This window comes from Phyllobates terribilis, unplaced genomic scaffold (genome assembly GCF_046119375.1).
Source record: "Phyllobates terribilis strain yellow unplaced genomic scaffold, ASM4611937v1 Scaffold_5__5_contigs__length_657084704, whole genome shotgun sequence".
NCBI lineage: Eukaryota > Metazoa > Chordata > Amphibia > Anura > Dendrobatidae > Phyllobates > Phyllobates terribilis.
In genome coordinates this window covers 396,140,318-396,160,738 of record NW_027362765.1, presented here as the reverse complement: position 1 = coordinate 396,160,738, position 20,421 = coordinate 396,140,318, and the positions used below count along the sequence as shown (strand labels likewise).

The 20,421-nt window shown below is 44.1% G+C and overlaps 1 protein-coding gene across 5 annotated transcripts in view; it reads left to right on the top strand.

The window, feature by feature from the left end:
• Nucleotides 1-20,421, top strand: part of DNMBP (dynamin binding protein) — a 125,717-nt gene that overhangs the window by 37,469 nt on the left and 67,827 nt on the right. For all 5 annotated transcript variants that reach the window (XM_073685022.1, XM_073685023.1, XM_073685025.1 and 2 more), the window contains 3 exons: nucleotides 10,754-10,900; nucleotides 13,138-13,260; nucleotides 13,670-15,661. In XM_073685022.1, the coding sequence (XP_073541123.1) occupies nucleotides 10,756-10,900; nucleotides 13,138-13,260; nucleotides 13,670-15,661 (2,260 nt within the window). In that variant the 5' untranslated portion in view covers nucleotides 10,754-10,755. The remainder of the gene's footprint in view (nucleotides 1-10,753; nucleotides 10,901-13,137; nucleotides 13,261-13,669; nucleotides 15,662-20,421) is intronic.

Below are 20,421 nucleotides of genomic sequence, written 5' to 3'. Positions count from 1 at the left end.
TGGAAGCCCAGGTGGCTTTGATAGCAGCCTTCAGCTCGTCTGCATTGTTGGGTCTGGGGTCTCTCATCTTCCTCTTGACAATACCCCATAGATTCTCTATAATAGAGTCTCTATGGGGTTAAGGTCAGTGCTGCCAATCAAGCACCAGCAGATGACATTGCTCCCCAAACCATCACTGATTGTAGAAACTTCACACTAGACCTCAAGCAGCTTGGATTGTGGCCTCTCCACTCTTCCTCCAGACTCTGGGACCTTGTGGAGTGTCAATGACTGCCTTCTGGACATCTGTCAAGTCAGCAGTCTTCCCCATGATTGTGGAACCTACTGAAACAGACTAAGGGACCTTTTTAAATGCTTAGGAAGCCTTTGCAGGTGTTTTTTGTCAATTATTCTAATTTACTGAGATAATGACTTTTGTGTTTTCATTGGCTGTAAGCCATATTCATCAACATTAACAGAAATAAACACTTGAAATAGATCACTCTGTTTGTAATGACTCTATATAATATGAGTTTCACTTTTTGTATTGAAGAACTAAAATAATTAAACTTTATGATGATATTCTAATTTTGTGAGATGCATCTGTATGCATATATATCTGTGTGTGTGTGTATACATAATATTTATCTCCATGCTAAAACCTGATTTAAGCATGCGATTAAAGGGAATCTGTCACCACTTTGCAGTTATCAGACCTCTACTATGGGCATACAGGGTATAGAAAAGTAAATCTATACATACCTGTATGGCCCATGGTTGAGGTTTGATTGCAGAGAAAAGCGCTTTAATCAATTCTATTTGGTACAAAATTGGCGTCCGGGGGATGCCAAGCAATCCCCGCCTCTGTGCTTTTTATTGCCCCCAAATCCCCGCCTATATGCTTAATTATCATATTCCCCCTCCCCTGCACATCACAGGGCCCTATGACATGCACTATGCTCCCTGACTCCCCAGCACCTGCGCAATAGGACTCTGCTTTGCAGTGCACAGGCAGATGGGGCCGGGATGAAGCAAAGCGCGCTCCATGTGAGCATGCTCGGGAAGTCAGGGAGCACAGTGCATGTCGCAGGGCTCTGTGACGTGCAGGGGAGGGGGGGAATATGATAATTAAGCATATAGGCGGGGATTTGGGGGAATAATAAGCAGATGGGCGATGATTGCTTGGTGTCCCCCGGACGCCAATTCTGTACAAAATAGATCCCAGGGGGTGACCAATTCCCTTTAATTTCATATGATACATTCACTTTAATGGGGCTTCTAATCCTGACAATCACTATTCGTTCTTATTCTGTAAATGGAAATGCGAGCACACAAGTAACGGATAATAGAAAGTAATGTCAGCCTGTGAGCTTTCTGTAGATCTGGTCACAGTCAGCTTGTAGAGTCGTTTATCAGCTCTAGAAATGGCTGTGGAAAATGATGAGTCAGGGAAATAAAAACCCAAAATGCGTCACGTTGTAGTAATTCGCTTTGAGAATGAGCAGGATTGGGCCACTGTGTAACATCTGCTGGAGGAGTCTTGGGAATTTCCTCTTCTGTGTTGGTTAAGGTGCTATTAAAAGAAATTGTAAAACCCATGAGAATTGAGGATGATTCTTACATTGGTGATATGGTTCTTATGGGGACTATAGACTACTTCTAACGACAGTCCACAAAGAACGGAAAAGCTACGGATTTGTCAGAAATCTGCAATCCCCCTGCAAGGTAATTGTTTCCCCACCTCACATGGATCAACAACTGGACCCGCAAGGATCAACTGATCGCCAGGGAACTTTTGCTTTGAAGAGTACAAGAGTCCTTGGAATCGGCTTTTTGTTTCTGCCACTTCTTCAGTTCCCAGTCCCATTAGCCGATCAGTGTTTAGGTTGGAGCCACGATTTCTTCCATAGTTTCTGGCTCTGATCGTTCTCCAGGGGTCCGCACCTCCCAGCTGTGATACTGTTATGATGACCCATCCTCTCCCCACATCTGGGTCATTTCCAAACACACAGCTCAGTGCAATGCCTGCCACATGTGGTGGATCAGGCCGGCTGGCAAGAAAACGCGTTGGGTTGTCGGCGCAGTTCTTTGGCAGAAGGTTCAGATCAGGGATGTTTCCAAGATATTGTAAAAAAACGAGGTTGCAATTTATCAGCTGATTCATTAATTGTACAGCAAAACTTCAGTGTAATGTCCTGATGGGAGTGATACAATGTCTAATATGCCGGAGATCTGTTTAATATTATATGGATTTTAATTGCAAACATGGATTTTAATTGCAGGCAGTTATAATAGGACAGACGCGTGAAATTCCCTGTTCTGTTACCAGCTGGAGAAAGGCTGAGTATAATGTGGCACAATGACATATTTGCATACTTTTTTTTCGCCAGGGGTCATTGCTGGTCTCTCTACCCAAACTTGGCAGTTTCCTCAAGACGAAACAGTACTCCTCCCGCCTCTCCTCCTCCCTAGACCTCCATCAGAGGTACCATTAGTCACCCTCTTCTGCAGATGTTGCTCTTCTCCTTTTTAGAATTCCTTTTTGTGTTGTGGAGTCTAAGAAGTAACGTTTCTGCTTGTGGAGAGTGACATTCCTGATGTGCCAGTCTAAGGCTGCGTGCACACGATGCGTTTTTCATGCGTTTATGCTGCGGAATTTCCGCAGCGGAAACGCATCAAAAACGCATGTTAATCTGCACCCCATGGTCCCCAATGGCATTCCGCAATGTCAATGCACATGCCACAGCGTTTCTGCAGCGCTCATAAATCCGCAGCATGTTCATTAATTTTGCGGCAGCGCCGCCATTGACTTGCATTGAGACGCATAGAATCCGTGTCTGTACATTTGTACACGCGGAGTATATGCGTCTCTATGTGCGGATGGTACCCAGTTCTGGAGGAGAGGAGACTCTCATCCAGACCTGGGTACCATTGTACCTGTAAAAAAAAGAATAAAATAACAAATAAAGTTTATATTCACCTGTCCGGCGGCTTCTCTCTGAATGCCGGCAGCGCTGAAGGACCTTCGGTGACGTCACAGTCATGTGACCGCAGGCCCTTCACCGCTCTGTCTCGCGATATGCCGGCAGCCGGGAACCAGACAGGAGCGAGCGCTGCAGCACACGCCGGGGCATCGGGGGTGAGTATAGCTTTATTTTAAGCATTGTTTTACGGTCACACTATATAAATCCATGCTGTTTGCATGGATTTATATAGTGTGACGTAGTTGACAAACACTTTCCAAGTGATGCTAATCGCCTGGAAAGTGCTTGTCAGTCTGCATGCGGAAAAGCATGTGGATCCGCATGTATTCTGCAGGAAAAACGCATGCACAATCTGCATGCATTTTTTCTGCCAGGGAGATGCAGAAATGCTGCAGAAATTTTCTGCTTCATTTCTACATCGTGGGCACAAAGCCTAAGGAGACTTAAAGGCCATGTAATGATTCTCTGTTAAATTTAATCAGCAAATTTGCTCTTCCAAGAGGAAGAGGGTTTGATCTCTAGCATTACCTATTGGAAGTAGCAATCCTAAAAGTCAACAGCAAGCCTTATGTCAGGCAAGGTGTGGGAAAGACTTAGTGCAACACAGAGGGAAGAGGGAAAGGGAACCCAGACTCTAGGGAAAGGGGGGAAGTGGAGACCTCCTAGTCTGGTCTATTATCACCCTGTCTCAACTACTGTCCCTATATTGGCTCTTCACCTATCGCCGCACTTGTGCCTCACCATGACTTTCCATGACGTATGGCTAAGGCTAGGGAAGGAAGGAGATGAGCACTAGTCAGTCTCCACTAAACTCTATAGACAACAAGGGTAGACAAACGGGGAATTGCTTCGCGTTAGACGACTCTAAACAAATGCACACACTGCCTCAAGCTCCAGAGAGCACGAAGTACTGCTCTTGCTAAAGCCTGACAAGTAGTAATGAATATAGCCGGCACATCTCTCTGACACACCAGGTATTTATACACCCAGGCCAGGGAGCTAATTAGCCAGAGGGAGGTAGCTGCTAGATCCTAGAGACAGCCAGTCTCTAGGAAGATGTTTGTAATGCCAAACGTAGAGATCTCCTGCAACCAACTGCAGGGCGACTGTCTGTTACCTCTAACACACCCGTAACACCTTAGGATAAAGGCCAAACCAGAATCGCATCTTTCAAACACGTGTTTCAGGGTGTTGCCCCTCTTCAGTGCAAAGAAAGAGATCTGATTTGTCTGTATGAGAGACCTCTGACTGGGGTCTAAGGGGTAAGTCCTCTGACAAAACTCACTAAAGGATCAAACATTGACTTCTAGCCTAGGCTTGCTACCCTCAACGTTCAACTTTTTACATCAGGATCATTGCATTTACAGGCAGGGACAATCTGGTCATGGCTGCAGAGTTTCTGGGGAGGTTATTGCAATGCTGACACAGAAAACTTACAGTTATCCAAAGGTGGAGATTCCGCTTTTTAATTACTCATTAATTCAGACAAATGTGAATTTTCCCCTTACAGTTTCTTAATCTGAATTGACTCCAAAGAGATTTCATGTAGTTTATGGTGACTAGTAAGGAAGGAGTTAACAGCCAAACTTCGTTGCGAGGATTTAATTGGTTGGGGGTCTAGATTCTAAGACCCACCTCCCCCTCCCCCCCCCCCCCATTGGAACAACTACAATGCACAAACAACATGGGTGCAACTATAGCTGTAGCTGCCAGTGTCAGGGTCCTGGTGGAATGAGGGTCCGCGGCATGCATGCCATAGAAGCAGCTCATGTGGCTTCTGTGGAATCCATGGAGAGTTGGGTCCCCAAACTTTATGGCTCAAGTGATCTACCCATTACCATAGTCTCCTTTATTTAACCCCGTTGTGGACTGTCAACTCTTGTTGGCTGATAGAGCTGGAGAGAAAAATGTATCCTGAGCGCCCCCACTTATTTCCTTCCTGAAATTCAGCTGATTTCCCCGCTGTGGCTTACAGTTACTGCATGTGATTTATTCCCACCTGCTGCTTTGCATAAGAATAGCTCTGTGTATACAGTTGTATCTATATAGGGATGGGATATAATCTGCTGCCGCCTTCTATGTAAACATGACAACTGCAGGATTATGGTGAGTTCAGGGTCATCAGCTGTGGCCCCCTTACATTGCCACCATTGGATGCCCTTGCCAGCTCGTACACTAGTTATAGCTGAGCTTAATGGTGTTATCTTTTAATGAAGGCACCAAAGTATTTACAGGCAATGCCCCATTGGAAAAATGTATGCAAATTAACTCTTCTCCAGAAGGAAGAAAGCAATCTGATATCAGTTGAACCAAAAGGGAGATGATGATTGTTTCAGAGTTCTTGCCTCTCATCAGTACAGAAAAGGGTACTGAACCCTGATAGATCTCTGTAGAGAGAGGGATTATCTTCATTTTGTAGGAGTCTTTGGTTTGGCTGATATGAGAGCTTTCTTCTTTCTGGCGGAGAGCTAATTTGCATAGTGGTTGTGTCAAGTTAGTCTTTCAGGAGCACAACACTGCTCTGCTTCCCAGCTTCCAGATTGCCAGGGCGTGAACTCCTGTGCTTTCTTCAATACTGCAAACAGGAGAAGCATTTGCCTCTGCAGAATGGGAGCAGCGGAGGGGCACTGAAGATGGCTAGACACCATGATTCAGCCAGATTCAGAGCAGAGCTTACAAGCTCTATTGTAAAGACCTTCTAAGCTCTGTGCTCTTTGCTTCAGAGACCGGCCACCACTGCTAAGACTGCAGAGGTGGGTCATAACTTAGGAGAGGGGTGCACAACATTTTTTGGACCAAGGGCTGCAATACCATACTGAGCCAATCCCTTGAGCCTCAAAAACGTTAAATCGGTACTTGCATCCATACATCACCAGAACCAAGTTTTGAGTATTTGAGGAGGATTTGGAGAGATTCTGCTCCGTTTTTGCTCCAAAAAATAAGTGTGAACATACGCTAACCTACTCTGAGCTTTTAGAGCAGAAACTGAGCATAATCTGGCCAAATCCTCCTCATAACCTTCTTTTTTTTCTTTGGGATTAAGAGGAGATTTAATAGCTGTCTACAAATGTCTGAAGGGCTGTCACACTGTAGAGGGATCATCCTTATTCTCATTTACACATGGAAACACGAGAAGCAATGGGATGAAACAAAGGGAGAAAATACAGATTAGATATTAGAAAAACCTTTTTGACAGTGAGGGTGATCAATGAGTGGAACAGGCGGCCACGAGAGGTGGTGAGTTCCCCTTCAATGGAAGTCTTCAAACAGAGGCTGGACAGATATCTGATATGTCTGAGATGGTTTAGTGACTCCTGCATTGAGAAGGGGGTTGGACACGAGGACCCTGGAAGTTCCTTCCAACTCTAACATTCTATGATAACTCTAAGTTTTGAGAATTTTTAGGTTTTAACATAGCCATGTTGCAAGTTTTGGATTCCTACATGTGTACAAGATCAGAACCACCATCTGCATATGAATGCAGCAGCAGAACCACCATTGGTACATGAATACAGTTGTGCTCAAAAGTTTACATACCACGGCAGAATTTTTCCTTTCTTGTTCTTGTTTCAGAGAATATGAATGATAACAAAAAACTTTTTCTCCACTCATGGTTACTGGTTAGGTGAAGTCATTTATTGTCAAACTACTGTGTTTTCTCTTTTTAAATCTTAATGACAACCAAAAACATCCAAATGACCCTGATCAAAAGTTCACATACCCCAGTTCTTAATACCGTGTATTGCCCCCTCTAACATCAATGACCACTTGAAGTCTTTTGTGGTAGTTGTGGATGAGGTTCTTTAATTTCTCAGATGGTAAAGCTGCCCATTCTTCTTGGCAAAAAGCCTCCAGTTCCTGTAAATTCCTGGGCTGTCTAGCATGAACTGCGCGCTTGAGATCTCCCCAGAGTGGCTCAGTGATATTGAGGTCAGGAGACTGAGATGGCCACTCCAGAACCTTCACTTTGTTCTGCTGTAGGCAATGACAGGTCGACTTAGCCTTGTGTTTGGGATCGTTGTCATGTTGGAACGTCCAAGTACGTCCCATGCGCAGCTTCCAGGCTGATGAGTGCAAATTTGCCTCCAGTATTTGCTGATAACGTGCTGCATTCATCCTTCGTTCATCTTTTACCTAGTTTCCTGTGCCTTTGTAGCTCACACATCCCAAAAACATCAGCGATCCACCTCCCTGCTTTACTGTAGGAATGGTGTTCCTTTCATCATAGGCCTTGTTGACCTCTCTCCAAATATAACGTCTATGGTTGTGGCCAAAAAGTTCAATTTTGGTCTCATCTCTCCAAATTACCTTGTTCCAGAAGTTTTGAGGCTTGTCTCTGCTGTTTGGCGTATTGTAGGCGAGATACTTTGTGGCATTTGCGCAGTAATGGCTTTCTTCTGGCAACTCGACCATGCAGCCCATTTTTCTTCAAATGCCTCCTTATTGTGCATCTTGAAACAGCCACACTGCTAGTTTTCAGAGAGTCCTGAATATCTGCTGATGTTATTTGTGGGTTTTTCTTTGCATCCTGAACAATTTTCCTGGCAGTTGTGGCTGAAATTTTTGTTGGTCTACCTGACTGTAGTTTGATTTTTTACAGAGCTCCTGATCTTCCATTTGTTAATCAGTTTGAACGCTGCTGACTCGTATTATCAATTCCTTGGTTTTCTTTTTGTATTCCTTTCCTGAGTTATACAGTTCAAATACCTTTTCCCATAGATCCGTTGACAATTCTTTTGCTTTCCCTATGACTCACAATCCAGAAACGTCAGTGGCTGGATGAAAGATGCAAGAGTCTGTCTGGATCCCAGAAACTCACTCAGCTTTTATGCACACACACTGATTACAAGCAAACAGGTCACATGTGAGGATGTTACCTTTAGTAGCCATTCAAACCCATTTGTGTCAAATTCTGTGCATGTTATCAGGCCAAAATCACCAGGGTATGTGGACTTTTGATCAGGGTCATTTGGATGTTTTTGGTTGTCATTAAGATTTAAAAAGAGAAAACACTGTAGTTTGACAATAAATGACTTCACCCAACCAATAACCATGAGTGGAGAAAAAGTTTTTTTTGTTATCATTCATATTCCCTGAAACAAGGCCAAGAAAGGAAAAATTCTGCTGGGGTATGTAAACTTTTGAGCACAACTGTACATCCTGGTACCTTTATCTTAGTCTTCTTATCTGATTGAAGTTGTTCCCATCACTTTTTGTCTCCATGTAGCACAGACGTCATGATGAGATTTCATGCCCAGAGGTAGTCTCCGTAAACTTCCCTCTTCTCCATCTTCAGCATCGATGTCACACCATGTCCTTAAAAATTTAAGTAGAATTATACTGACCCATAAATAAAGATGTCTCATGCTGCGCGCCTGAATAAATAATTGCCTGTACTTCCTGCATAAAATATTCCCCTGCATAAAATATTCCCCTGCATAAAATATTCCCCCGCATTGCCCTTCTCCAAAATATCCCCCCGCATTGCCCTTCTCCAAAATATCCTCCCCCGCATTGCCCTTCTCCAAAATATCCTCCCCCCACATTGCCCCTCTCCAAAATATCCCCCCCGCATTGCCCCTCTCCAAAATATCCCCCCGCATTGCCCCTCTCCAAAATATCCCCCCGCATTGCCCCTCTCCAAAATATTCCCCCCCGCATTGCCCCTCTCCAAAATATCCCCCCGCATTGCCCCTCTCCAAAATATTCCCCCCCGCATTGCCCCTCTCCAAAATATCCCCCCGCATTGCCCCTCTCCAAAATATCCCCCCGCATTGCCCCTCTCCAAAATATCCCCCCTGCAGTGCCCCGCCGGCCGCACAGATCATCCCAGAGAGCTGCGCGGGCCGCACAACACCCTTCAGCGGGCCGCATGTTCTGTAGGACTAACCTAGGCAATGAGCAGTACACAAATAACTAATCCCTCCAACAGAGAGGATGTGTAATAAGAGCCAAATTGCAAAGTGGCTTATTTTTACCAGCGTTTTGTAATTTGGCCCATTTAAGAACTTGAGAATATCCCTTTAAACAGTTATTAAGATGAGCATCTGTTTACAGAGGCAGGACTGTGTCCCATAATTAATGTTTCTATCTCTCACACATAAGCCGCATTATTAGTTCCATTGACAAAAGTCTGTGCCTCTCTGGCTGTAACATTGCACTGTAAATCCAGCTGCTCCCATCATTTCTAATAGATGGAATATGGCCTGATGCTACAATTGGCGGCGAGGCTCACAGTCATATATTGTCTATGATGAGGCAGTCACTTTCATTTCTAGAAAACTTTATAAACTGCGAATGTAGAACATTTATCGTTATTTGTTCTGTTCTGGTTTTCAGTCTGCGTGCTATTCACTGACAGCATGCGGAGATGATCTGTAGAGATTGCTTCTGTGCCGTCATCTCATTATCAATTGGTGGGAGGATAGGAGCAGTAGTCTGTGCTGCTGTGTGTGATCACCGTGCGGCTTCTCCTCATGTCAGACCTTCTTGCTGAGTTTGCCTTTTGCAGCACTCCTGCTACAAAAGGCAAACTCAGCAAGAAGGCCTGACACGAGGAGAAGCCTTGTGGTGACCACGCACAGCATCGCCGACTACTGCTTCTATCCTCCCACCAATTGTTCTACACATAGGCATCTCCTGACCTGAGGGTACTGCAGCAGCTGTCATACCTTGATTCCTCAGTTGTGGGTTAAACAACCCCAAAAGGTGAGCAATTCCTAGACCAATTTCCCCACCGGATAAGACCCTATTGCACTTGGCGTCTCCCCCTCTTTCTAGTCATCTCCTTTTCATCACCAGTAGGTTTTTACCTTTCTATTTTATAAAGCTTGGAAGCAATTCACGCACGGTCTACCATCAACTCATCTGAGTGTAGGGTAAAGTAGGGACTTGGACCCCCCGATTGCAGTGCTGGGTCATTAATAGGCTTCTTGATGTAGTTTTGATAAGACCTTTTTTATCTGCTGCAGCTCTGCTACTCTTCACATTGATGAGGTCTGTCTAGTACCATTCACCCACCAGCTGTCAGTCAGTGCTATACATAGAGCAGTTACTGAAGCCGTGCCGTGCCGGTGCCACCCCAATGACTGAACACTGCCGGGAGGAAGAAAGTTAATTTCCTCCCAGCAGCGGGGCTCCCAGTGCAGCGGCCACACAGTGTCAGAACGCTATTAACCTGCAGGGTAATACCTTTTTTTTTAATCATGACAAGTTCACTTTAAAAAATACACATATTTGGTAACTTTGCGTCCTTAAAAAGTCCAAACTATAAAATTAATTTATAATTGGTGAAAAAAGATGTTATCACCTTATCCAAAGGATAGGTGACCACTTCTAGATTGGTAAGAGTCTGAACACTGGGACTTCCACCGATTGTCTGAATGGGGCACTTTTATTCCCTTGGTGGTGCAGTGCACATGCTCGCCGTTCCATTTGCCCCCAAGTACAGCGCTCCGCTTCTTCCTGTAGCCCCCCATAAAGAATGACTGAAGCGGTGGTCGAGTGTGTGCATGGCCACTCCATTCTAACAGGCATAAAATAGCCGTCATCTAGGTGGTAGTCCTGGTATATGGCACAGACCGATCTAGAAGTTGCCGCCATCCTGCTGATACATGATAATGTCTTTTCATCAGACAACCCCTTTAAGTGCATTACAGGCAGATATATATTTTTTTTTTAAATCCGACAAGTAGAGATTTTATGTTTGGCGTATCATCGCATCTTGTTACTCGCACCCTCTCTACTGTACACAATGATTCACGTATGATTGATCATTATTTTCCCCGCAGGGATGGAGGTCGGTTCGATGGTACGTGCAATGTTTGATTTTTGCCCCAGTGTGTCGGAGGAGCTGACGCTTTTTGCTGGAGATGTCATTGAAATTCTCAGTGTAATAGATGAATTTTGGTTACTGGGGAATAAAGAAGGAATCACAGGTACAGTCTGCTAATTTTAAATATATATATTTATAGATTCTTTTTTTCCCTTTTTAATTTTTTCCCTTAATTTATCCTTTTATTATTTTTGTATTTTTGGACGAGCACCACATGTTTTCTATATTTGCCACTATATTTGCAATTTTGTTTGTTTCATTATAGGTGTTGCCTCAAGACTGTAAATTATCCCCTAACCCCTAAGCTCAATTCAGCTGTTGTAGCTCCCCATTCTTTGGATTGGTGGGGGTCCCAGTAGCCGGACCCCCTGCAATAAGTTATTCTCTATAATATGGATAACGGGATAACTTACAATCTTGGAACAAGCAATTTAAAGAACACAAAATGAAATTTTCCAAATTTAGCGCCGAGCTAAGAGGGGAAAAAAATATCAGTGCACTACCAATATAGACCACCAGGTGCCGCTCTGATGCTTATTATTCTCATTTCCTTCTAACTTATTTCTTAGAATTTCTTACCTTTTTAAGATCTGTTTGCAGTCAGTAAACAGCAATATTCTTATATATATGCTGAGGCTGAAAAAAAATATTTTTATTAAATATATCTCACTGGTGTTCTCTGTATTTGTATCCATTCTATACAATCTTCTGTGAACTGGCTAATGCACTTTACCTGGGCTAACAGTGTAGCAAACTATCAGCACCAGAACCTTTATTTCACAGAGGATTATTTAGACTGGATACAACTGTATCAATCTCACAACCATGAGCAGGACTAGAGGTCTGTTGGTATTTTCAGTTTCTATATGATACAGTCAGTAATAGAAAGTTGCACAACTTTTCAAGGTACCATGATTATACTTTTATTTAATTAAAGCTGGCTTTATGGTGAGTGATGCCCTTATCTGTTAGTACCTCTTCCCCAAGCAGTGTCAGCCATTTACCAATTATGATACCAAATTGTGCCCATTGATAAGCCTCATACAATATAGTGTCCAAATAACAATACTATATAGTTGACCAAACAATACTACGATCTATATAGCTGTCCAAACAACGCTACCCTGTGGCTGTCCAAACAACGCTACCCTGTGGCTGTCCAAACAACGTTACCCTGTGGCTGTCCAAACAACGTTACCCTGTGGCTGTCCAAACAACGCTACCCTGTGGCTGTCCAAACAACGCTACCCTGTGGCTGTCCAAACAACGCTACCCTGTGGCTGTCCAAACAACGCTACCCTGTGGCTGTCCAAACAACGCTACCCTGTGGCTGTCCAAACAACGCTACCCTGTGGCTGTCCAAACAACGCTACCCTGTGGCTGTCCAAACAACGCTACCCTGTGGCTGTCCAAACAACGCTACCCTGTGGCTGTCCAAACAACGCTACCCTGTGGCTGTCCAAACAACGCTACCCTGTGGCTGTCCAAACAACGTTACCCTGTGGCTGTCCAAACAACGCTACCCTGTGGCTGTCCAAACAACGCTACCCTGTGGCTGTCCAAACAACGCTACCCTGTGGCTGTCCAAACAACGCTACCCTGTGGCTGTCCAAACAACGCTACCCTGTGGCTGTCCAAACAACGCTACCCTGTGGCTGTCCAAACAACGCTACCCTGTGGCTGTCCAAACAACGCTACCCTGTGGCTGTCCAAACAACGCTACCCTGTGGCTGTCCAAACAACGCTACCCTGTGGCTGTCCAAACAACGTTACCCTGTGGCTGTCCAAACAACGTTACCCTGTGGCTGTCCAAACAACGTTACCCTGTGGCTGTCCAAACAACGTTACCCTGTGGCTGTCCAAACAACGCTACCCTGTGGCTGTCCAAACAACGCTACCCTGTGGCTGTCCAAACAACGCTACCCTGTGGCTGTCCAAACAACGCTACCCTGTGGCTGTCCAAACAACGCTACCATACGGCTGTCCAAATAGGGCTACCATGTAGGTGTCTACTAAACAGCATATACAGTGCCACCATCCTATATACTGCAAAAACAACTCCATAATGCCTAAGACGTAATAATGCCTAAACTACAGAAATACAGTGCTCACATAATAGCATCATATAATCACTAAATACATCACCGTACATAAATTACGGTAAACTAGTAGCAGAGCTATACATTTTTTGTGGCAGTCCCAGGCCCCGGATGCCAGGTTCTCCCTTTAGCATGTAAAGCAGTGTGACCCCCCTCCCCCACACAGGTTACACCCCTTAAGGCCGTATATAATTAATGTAATTTAAGTCATTTTCTAAATATGTAACTTCTATGTTCACAGGACAATTTCCTGTAAGTTTTGTGGAAGTGCTGACAATCCCGACCACGAAACATGGAGAGAAGATGTACGTCAGTATTAGCGACTTTACCTCCCATGAGCCTGGAGCGCTCTGCCTCCAAAGAGGTAATGACTTTTTTTTCCAATATGTTTACATTGTAACTTGTTACTTTGTGGCAATTGTCTTGCTATATTTTATTCGTTTTTATTTTTTTTTTAATTTATTATCTATGCAACGTCATCCAATCCAGACTGTGGCCACTGTTACATGTATATATCCAGCGGTGGCAACAAATGTCATGTGGACTTAGAAATGCACCTGCACTAGATCACGTCTTTAGATTGTGGATTGAGGACATGAATTCATTAAAATGTCCAATAGAGGGCGCTCTTATCTGACATTTGATCCAATTAATATATTCATCTTGGATATTGTAAATAACTTATAGCTAAATATTATCTGTGATTCATATAATATTTTCCTTTTTTATGGTAATAGGTATTTAGTTGTATTTGTTTATTTTTTTGTTTACAGGGGATCTGGTGGTTTTGGAGGGATCCTTGGCTTCTAGTTGGCTGCAAGGTAGAAACTGTTGGGGTGCAAGAGGATTTTTTCCCCTATCATGTGTCCAAGAGTTCATCCTATCCTCTAGGAGCCGTCAGCTTTGCCAAAATATGACTATAGAACTCCCCAGTTATGCCATTGGCCAAGCGAAGGCAATAATGGGTCTTTCCGCACAACTTGAAGAAGAGTTAGACTTCCGGGAAGGAGACATCATTATAATAACCGGGGTTCCAGAACCTGGTTGGTTTGAGGGAGAACTCAATGGAAGAAGAGGAATTTTCCCTGAAGGGTTTGTGGAGTTGATGAATCCTTTAAGAGTTCCTGATAATGGAGTCACTTCAAATGAAGAGAGAGAAGAGTATGTTCGTGATAGGTCACCTGAAATAATCCATGAGATTGACATGGGTAAAATTATAGAACAAGAGGAACAAGAGGGGACATTTGCTGTGGCCCTATATAGATTTCAAGCTATGGAGCAGAGAGAACTGGATTTTAATGTTGGAGACCGAATACGAATAATCGGGACGTTGGAGGATGGGTGGCTGGAGGGCGAGTTGTATGGGAATCGGGGAATTTTTCCTTATAGGTTTGTAAAAATGGAGACTAAAGAAAAAAATTCTCGCGGGGAGCAACCAGTACATACAGAAACTTCAATATCAAATCCTTCTATGAACTATCTTGACATGTCGTCTACCCAAGAACCAGGAAGCGGGACAGATCCACATTATTGGGATGTCCATGTTGACAATCCACCATTATCGCCCTCAAGTCAAGTAACTCAAGACACAATGCAAAGTCCAGAAACTTTTATTAATAGTCACATAGAAACGAGACAAAGCAACTATGAAACAATAAACAGCTCTTCTGCAAAACCCCAACTACCTCCTCGGCCACAGAGTAAGATCTGTAGTCCTCCGGCATCACAAACCCAAAGGCCTAAGGAACACAATAAGTTTACAGCACAGGTTGAAGACAGAAGAGGTAGAACCAGTTTACCTAATGGAGCTCAAGAAAAATGGCCTTCCAAGAAGTCATTGTCTTTAATGACGACTGATGACATTTACTTAGCTGAGGATCATGTCAATGAAAGGTCAAAAAACAAAAACAGAAAACACAGCCTTCCTCTCCAAGACGTTGTTCATTGGGTGGAGGACCATAGAAGAAAACCAAAGACTAACTCCAAGGAAAAATGTGACAACTCAAGTTTGTGGACAGCTGGGCGAGAAAGCCCAGCAAATGATAATACTGGGCTCGATTTAATTGACTTGGACTCTAAACTTACTGAGCAGCTTTCCGAGTTTGAAAAGAGTCTCTCCAACCCTCGGAAGAACAGTAGTAGCAAAGTATCTCGCCATTTTTCAATATTGGATTACAACTCTGAAACGGACATTATCCGAGGATCACCAAAGTTGTCTAAGCAACAGAAATCACCGGAAAAATGTAAAGTTTTAAGACCTCCCCCACCACGTCCTAACCCTAGACCCCACTGTTCTCGACATAAAGTACCTAAATCAAGTTCCTCCTCCTCTTATTTATCTCCAACTCAGAACCCACATAAAAATGAATATGTAGAAAGCTCTCCTCCAACTCTTGCTCTTCGACCATCCAGACCTGCACCTCTGCCCCCAACCAATAGTCAGAGAAACACTCCATCTCCGAAACCACTTCCAAGGCAGGATACCACACCCAGTGACAACTTTTTGCTATCAGACATCCCAGATTCGATGGATGCCCCTGATGACTTAGAACTGGCAGAGCGGGTTTCCCCCTGTCCATTTTTACTCTTGAAGATCGAAGACGTGGAGCGCGAACTTGAGGTCTACAGAAACACCCGTGAGGAGCTCTGTCAGATGCTCGAGGATGAAGACCAGGATGAGATGACGAGAGCCGAGACCATTGAGAATTTGGACTTTTGTGACTCCAACATTGAAAGCTTGAACTTGGAGCTACATCAGTTGAAGGGTAAGATGTACCCTTGGTTCACTCTTCACTATGCATACGCGATAGGTGCTGTTGGGTGATGATGCATTTTAGTTGATGATCTCCTATTTCAATGATGATATTGCTTTATGAAATATTCTAAGCATGGATAATGTCTTTTGGACTTTCAGTCTTCTACCACCTATGTCTTTTTCAGATGGTTGTACTCTAACTTCAAGGGGTTGTTCATGGTTAGAATAACATTTCTGCCTTCTACCAAAAAGTGTTACACCTGTCCATAGGCTACGTCTAAGGGTACGTTCCCACAAACGTATTTCCAGTCCTTGTGTACACTTACGTACTAGTGCATATGGGCAATCCTCCATGCTGAAGAATAAAGTGGCAGCATGATCTTAACCTAATATTGCTGATCCGCTCCATTGAAGGGATCTGACCTGCAGTACCATACAGAACCTGTTCACTGGTGTGGCGCTATTTATTTTTTAGAAGAAAGTAGAGGAGTTATTCTAATCCTCTTTATCTGGTCTAGATATAAAACCTGAATCCTCCCCATGAACCAATTTTACTGTCCCCAAGAAATATGTGGTCTGCATGAGGTCTGATACCTGGCAAGGAATTGATATAGAAAGGAGATACATGTACAGTACATTGTATGGTCAGTCGGGGACCGCACGCACTGGGAGGTGCTGGCATTGACCATGTTTTCAGTTACTTTGTGAATTGTGTTTGTGGTTTTAGCGATGATGTGATATCTGGCTATTGGCATTGTGGTTGCACTGCTCAATATCTTTCGATTGATGAAGATATATAGTTCATTGTGAAAAATCTGTTAGCATATTGTTCTCTGTACATTGTGCTTTATTATAATTTTATTTTTCATTGTCCCTTTTTTTGATGTTTTTGGGTGCACATGTTTAGTGGGAACCATGAGGACATGTATGTAATTGTGTGATCTGTTCAATATATCACTAAGCGCAAATCAATAAGTTTGGGAAACTTTTTGTATGTGCTGTTATGTACATTAGCATCACTTTTTTTTTTTAACCCTAAAATTTAACTGGCTTTTGCAGCTGCTCCTTGACATTGGGTATTGTTGTCTAGTTTCACCTGCATTCGTGTCCTTGTTGATTTACAGACTGGTTGCAGCTCTCCTGACCTGGACTCATATGTAGAGCTCAGGTCATGGGAGGTGCAGCCGGTCCGTACACGGACATGTACCAGCAGCCTTCTTCTCTGTTCATGTCACGCTAATGTAAGGTGCTGCAGAGCTGCTGTCCGGTTGCGCTCTGACACTCTACAGGAAAATCGTGTCTGGTTCCCAGTGTGCTGTTAGGTATGGGGTCCTTCACACTCACTTGTGGGCCATAGGCCTCTGCTGACTCCAGGCTTCCATCTTCAGGATCCACCTCACACAATCCAGGGGACACAAAGTGCTGTTCAACAGTTCAGTCATTACAGTGGAGCATGTGGGATAGGGCACAACAGGTTACAGTCTTTCCCTCAGGCACCGGACATAACTTCAGCCCTAGCACTCGTTCCCGATAGAGCATTCCTTCTCCTGCTGTCTCCACTACCTCTAGGGATCCCTCTTTACTGATGGCAGTGCACCCAGATTCCAGCCTTTGAGGATACATGTTCATCTTCCCCTGCAAGCCTACAGGTACGATATGCCCGATGGCCCAGGCGCCAATCTCTAGGTCCAGGGTCTGACAAATGGACCAGCATGGACGAGTTGTATGGCTATCCACTGCCCTGAGTGATAGGCCCATGTTGGCCCTAGCAGCCCACTGCACTTGAACTCCATGAAGAACTTCCTTAAACCTTCCACTACTCCTAATCACCCATATCCAGGAAGTATCTCTCCTTTTATGAACAATATTCCCCTCCCATCTGTGGGCCTATACTCAACATTAACAATTCCTTATCTCTACAGTATATCACTAATAATCTATGCTCCCTATTATCTATAAAACACTTATCTTTATACACTATCATGGGGTTTCTGCATTTGCCCAGCTGTTCTTCATATTACCATAACACTTTCAATAGGGATTATACACATACACATCAAATGCATAAAACGCATAACACTGTTCATACTAAACATTTGCATACGGAGGTTGCTTTCAGGGTAGGGACTGAGTAAGACAGTTCACATCCTCACACTAACACTACATTCTCCGTATACACTGGGAAAAGCTCCCGGTGCATACGACAGATATACAGCATTCATTTGGTATGAGTGCTGTCTGTGGGAAGCGGAGGAATAAGCTGCTACCAGGCTCATGTGATATTCACCTGGGAATTGGGTATTGGGCATGTTGAAATCCAACATGCCCAATTGATCTTTCTTCTGACATCAATTTTGGGAGAATTCAGGATACCCTCATATTTATACTAGATGGACAGCTGTCTCGGCCTAAATTGGTGGGTTCATTAGGTGCTCATCTAATGTGTATAGTGCGCCTTCAGTTCCTTTCCATTCTGTTTCTAGTTGTATCTACGTCCCATGAAATTAATAGGAACTGTGAAATGCACCAGAACAGTGTTCCTCGGGAGCGGTGTTCCTCCTGGAGCGGTGTTCCTCCTGGAGCGGTGTTCCCCCCGGGAGCTGTGGTCCCCCCGGGAGCTGTGGTCCCCCCGGGAGCTGTGGTCCTCGTAGAGGCTATGTGGCTAATCCAAATTGAGTCCTCTAATAGGAGATATGGAAAGGCCCTACTTATATTGCTATATTCAAGCGGTGTAACATCGGATAAACATGAGCATTGCTCATACAGAGGAGCTGACAGAGCTGAACTACAAAACGTTCACCACCAATTCTCTGTTTCTTGGCCAGATCTCCGTTTTCAGTACCCAGCCCACTTTTTGGCCTCCTTTTATACAGTATATCGGTCACACCCTGTAGTGCTATTGTTACTGAGCTTGGCTCATTGTAGAGTGTGACCCAGGCTTCCCCTCCTTAGGACTTCGCCATCCCTGCAGCTGCGGACAGATTATAAAGCCTGAACTGCAAACACAAGGTCTATAAAGTGCAATGCTATATGCAAAGCCAGGGCCGCTGTCACTCAGCTTTTCTAAGCTCCTGATTAGCAAATCTTACCCATTCATACAATCCTTTGAAAGACGAGAATGTGACTGTTCTTCTCTAATACTTAGAATGGCAGTGCATCCCTATTTAAATAAGTGTGAATGATGTGTAATACCAAACACAGCCAGTGAGCAGATGTGGCACTGTCTAGAAGACTAAAAAGCAAATCTTTTTGTTCTCGTGCTGGAATACCCCTTTTAACTGAGTTTTCTAAAACTCTAAACTTATCACTTATACTTCTTTTTTTTGTCCCATTGGCTTTGTATGGAGCAGGAGCGCGCAAGTGCAGTCACTTCTCCATTCAGATCAGGGATATGGGACCCCTGTTCTCATGATTAGGCCACGTTCACACGTTCAGTATTTGGTCAGTATTTTAGAAACACGTCACCACTCCTGTATTTTTCACCCACTCCTGGTTTTGGCTTACAAATACTGATGTAAAATACTGACCAAATACTGCAGATGTGAACGTGGCCTTGGAATAAGAGTCTGTGTCCCTCATCTGATGGTCGCAGCAGTTGCGCATGCTCAATGTTGCTTCAATGAAAGTCTATGAGATTGATGGAGATAATCGAGTACAACACAGGGACCCCAGAAATCAGACACTTAGGAATAGCCAATATGTCTTTCATTTTGGGAATACCCCATTAAGTAAAAGTTAGAGATCAATGTTCTTCGTTTTTTGTGCTATGTACATAAAAGTAAATATGAAAGACGTCAGTAGCCAAAGGAGGCACTCACTAGTCCATTTCACTCCTTCGCTTTCTTCTATAAACTTATCTTGGTTATGAGAATTGAGATAAGGATTGCTCCATTTCGGGACATTTCTGACATCTTGACCATACGCCCCCGGCGCTCACAGACTGTCTGGCACGTGTGGGTGTCTTAATTCATTTTTAGGGGAGTTGTGAAGAATTGGTCAGATCTGCATTGGTACCTTATGCAGTAACTCGCATATAGTGCCCAAATAATGCAGGAACCATATAACAATCCCGAGCAATAAACCAGTTGACGTCTTGGAATTTTGGGCACCAAATATGGGATCGAGGATGGGACCTGCAGGTGCTCAATTGCCCGCTGCGTTAGTGATCGACTATGCAACCTGGTCACTAACACCGACCCCACAGGAGACTCGGCCCAAGGTGGAGTTGTGTCGCTGTGATGTAAGAGTTGTGTAAGTGCGCGGCGCTGCAGCCTAGTGTAGCCGGTGACATGTCGGGTGTCGCTCCACCCTGCTCACCTGTTCCAGTTGTGGACAGTGGATGAGACACCGGTAAGTTATGTGCTTGTATGACTCCTCACACTGCTATTCGTGTCCACAGCTGATGTTCCCGGGTCACGTCATGGCGTTCTCCTTTGCAGCCCGTCACTGGAGCATGCTTCCTCCTCTGTCATTGTATGTGCAGGTCGTTCCTGTTACACATAGGAACACAATGTCGGGCTCAGGGCATTTAATGTTAATGGTATGTTTACATTGGTTTCTATCATGTGCACAACACGTATGTAGTCGGCGTGATGGTGATGCTCTGGACACCTTCTGGGGCAACATTTTTACTTTAAATGCCTATATTTTGGTCTAAAGATAATTTTTGCAATTGGGTTTCAATGAAAATCTTGCATAGTTTGTCTTTTACAGGCTCTTTGCTTTCTTGCACATTGCTGGATTCAGAAAGAGTAAACTGAGAATCCGTGA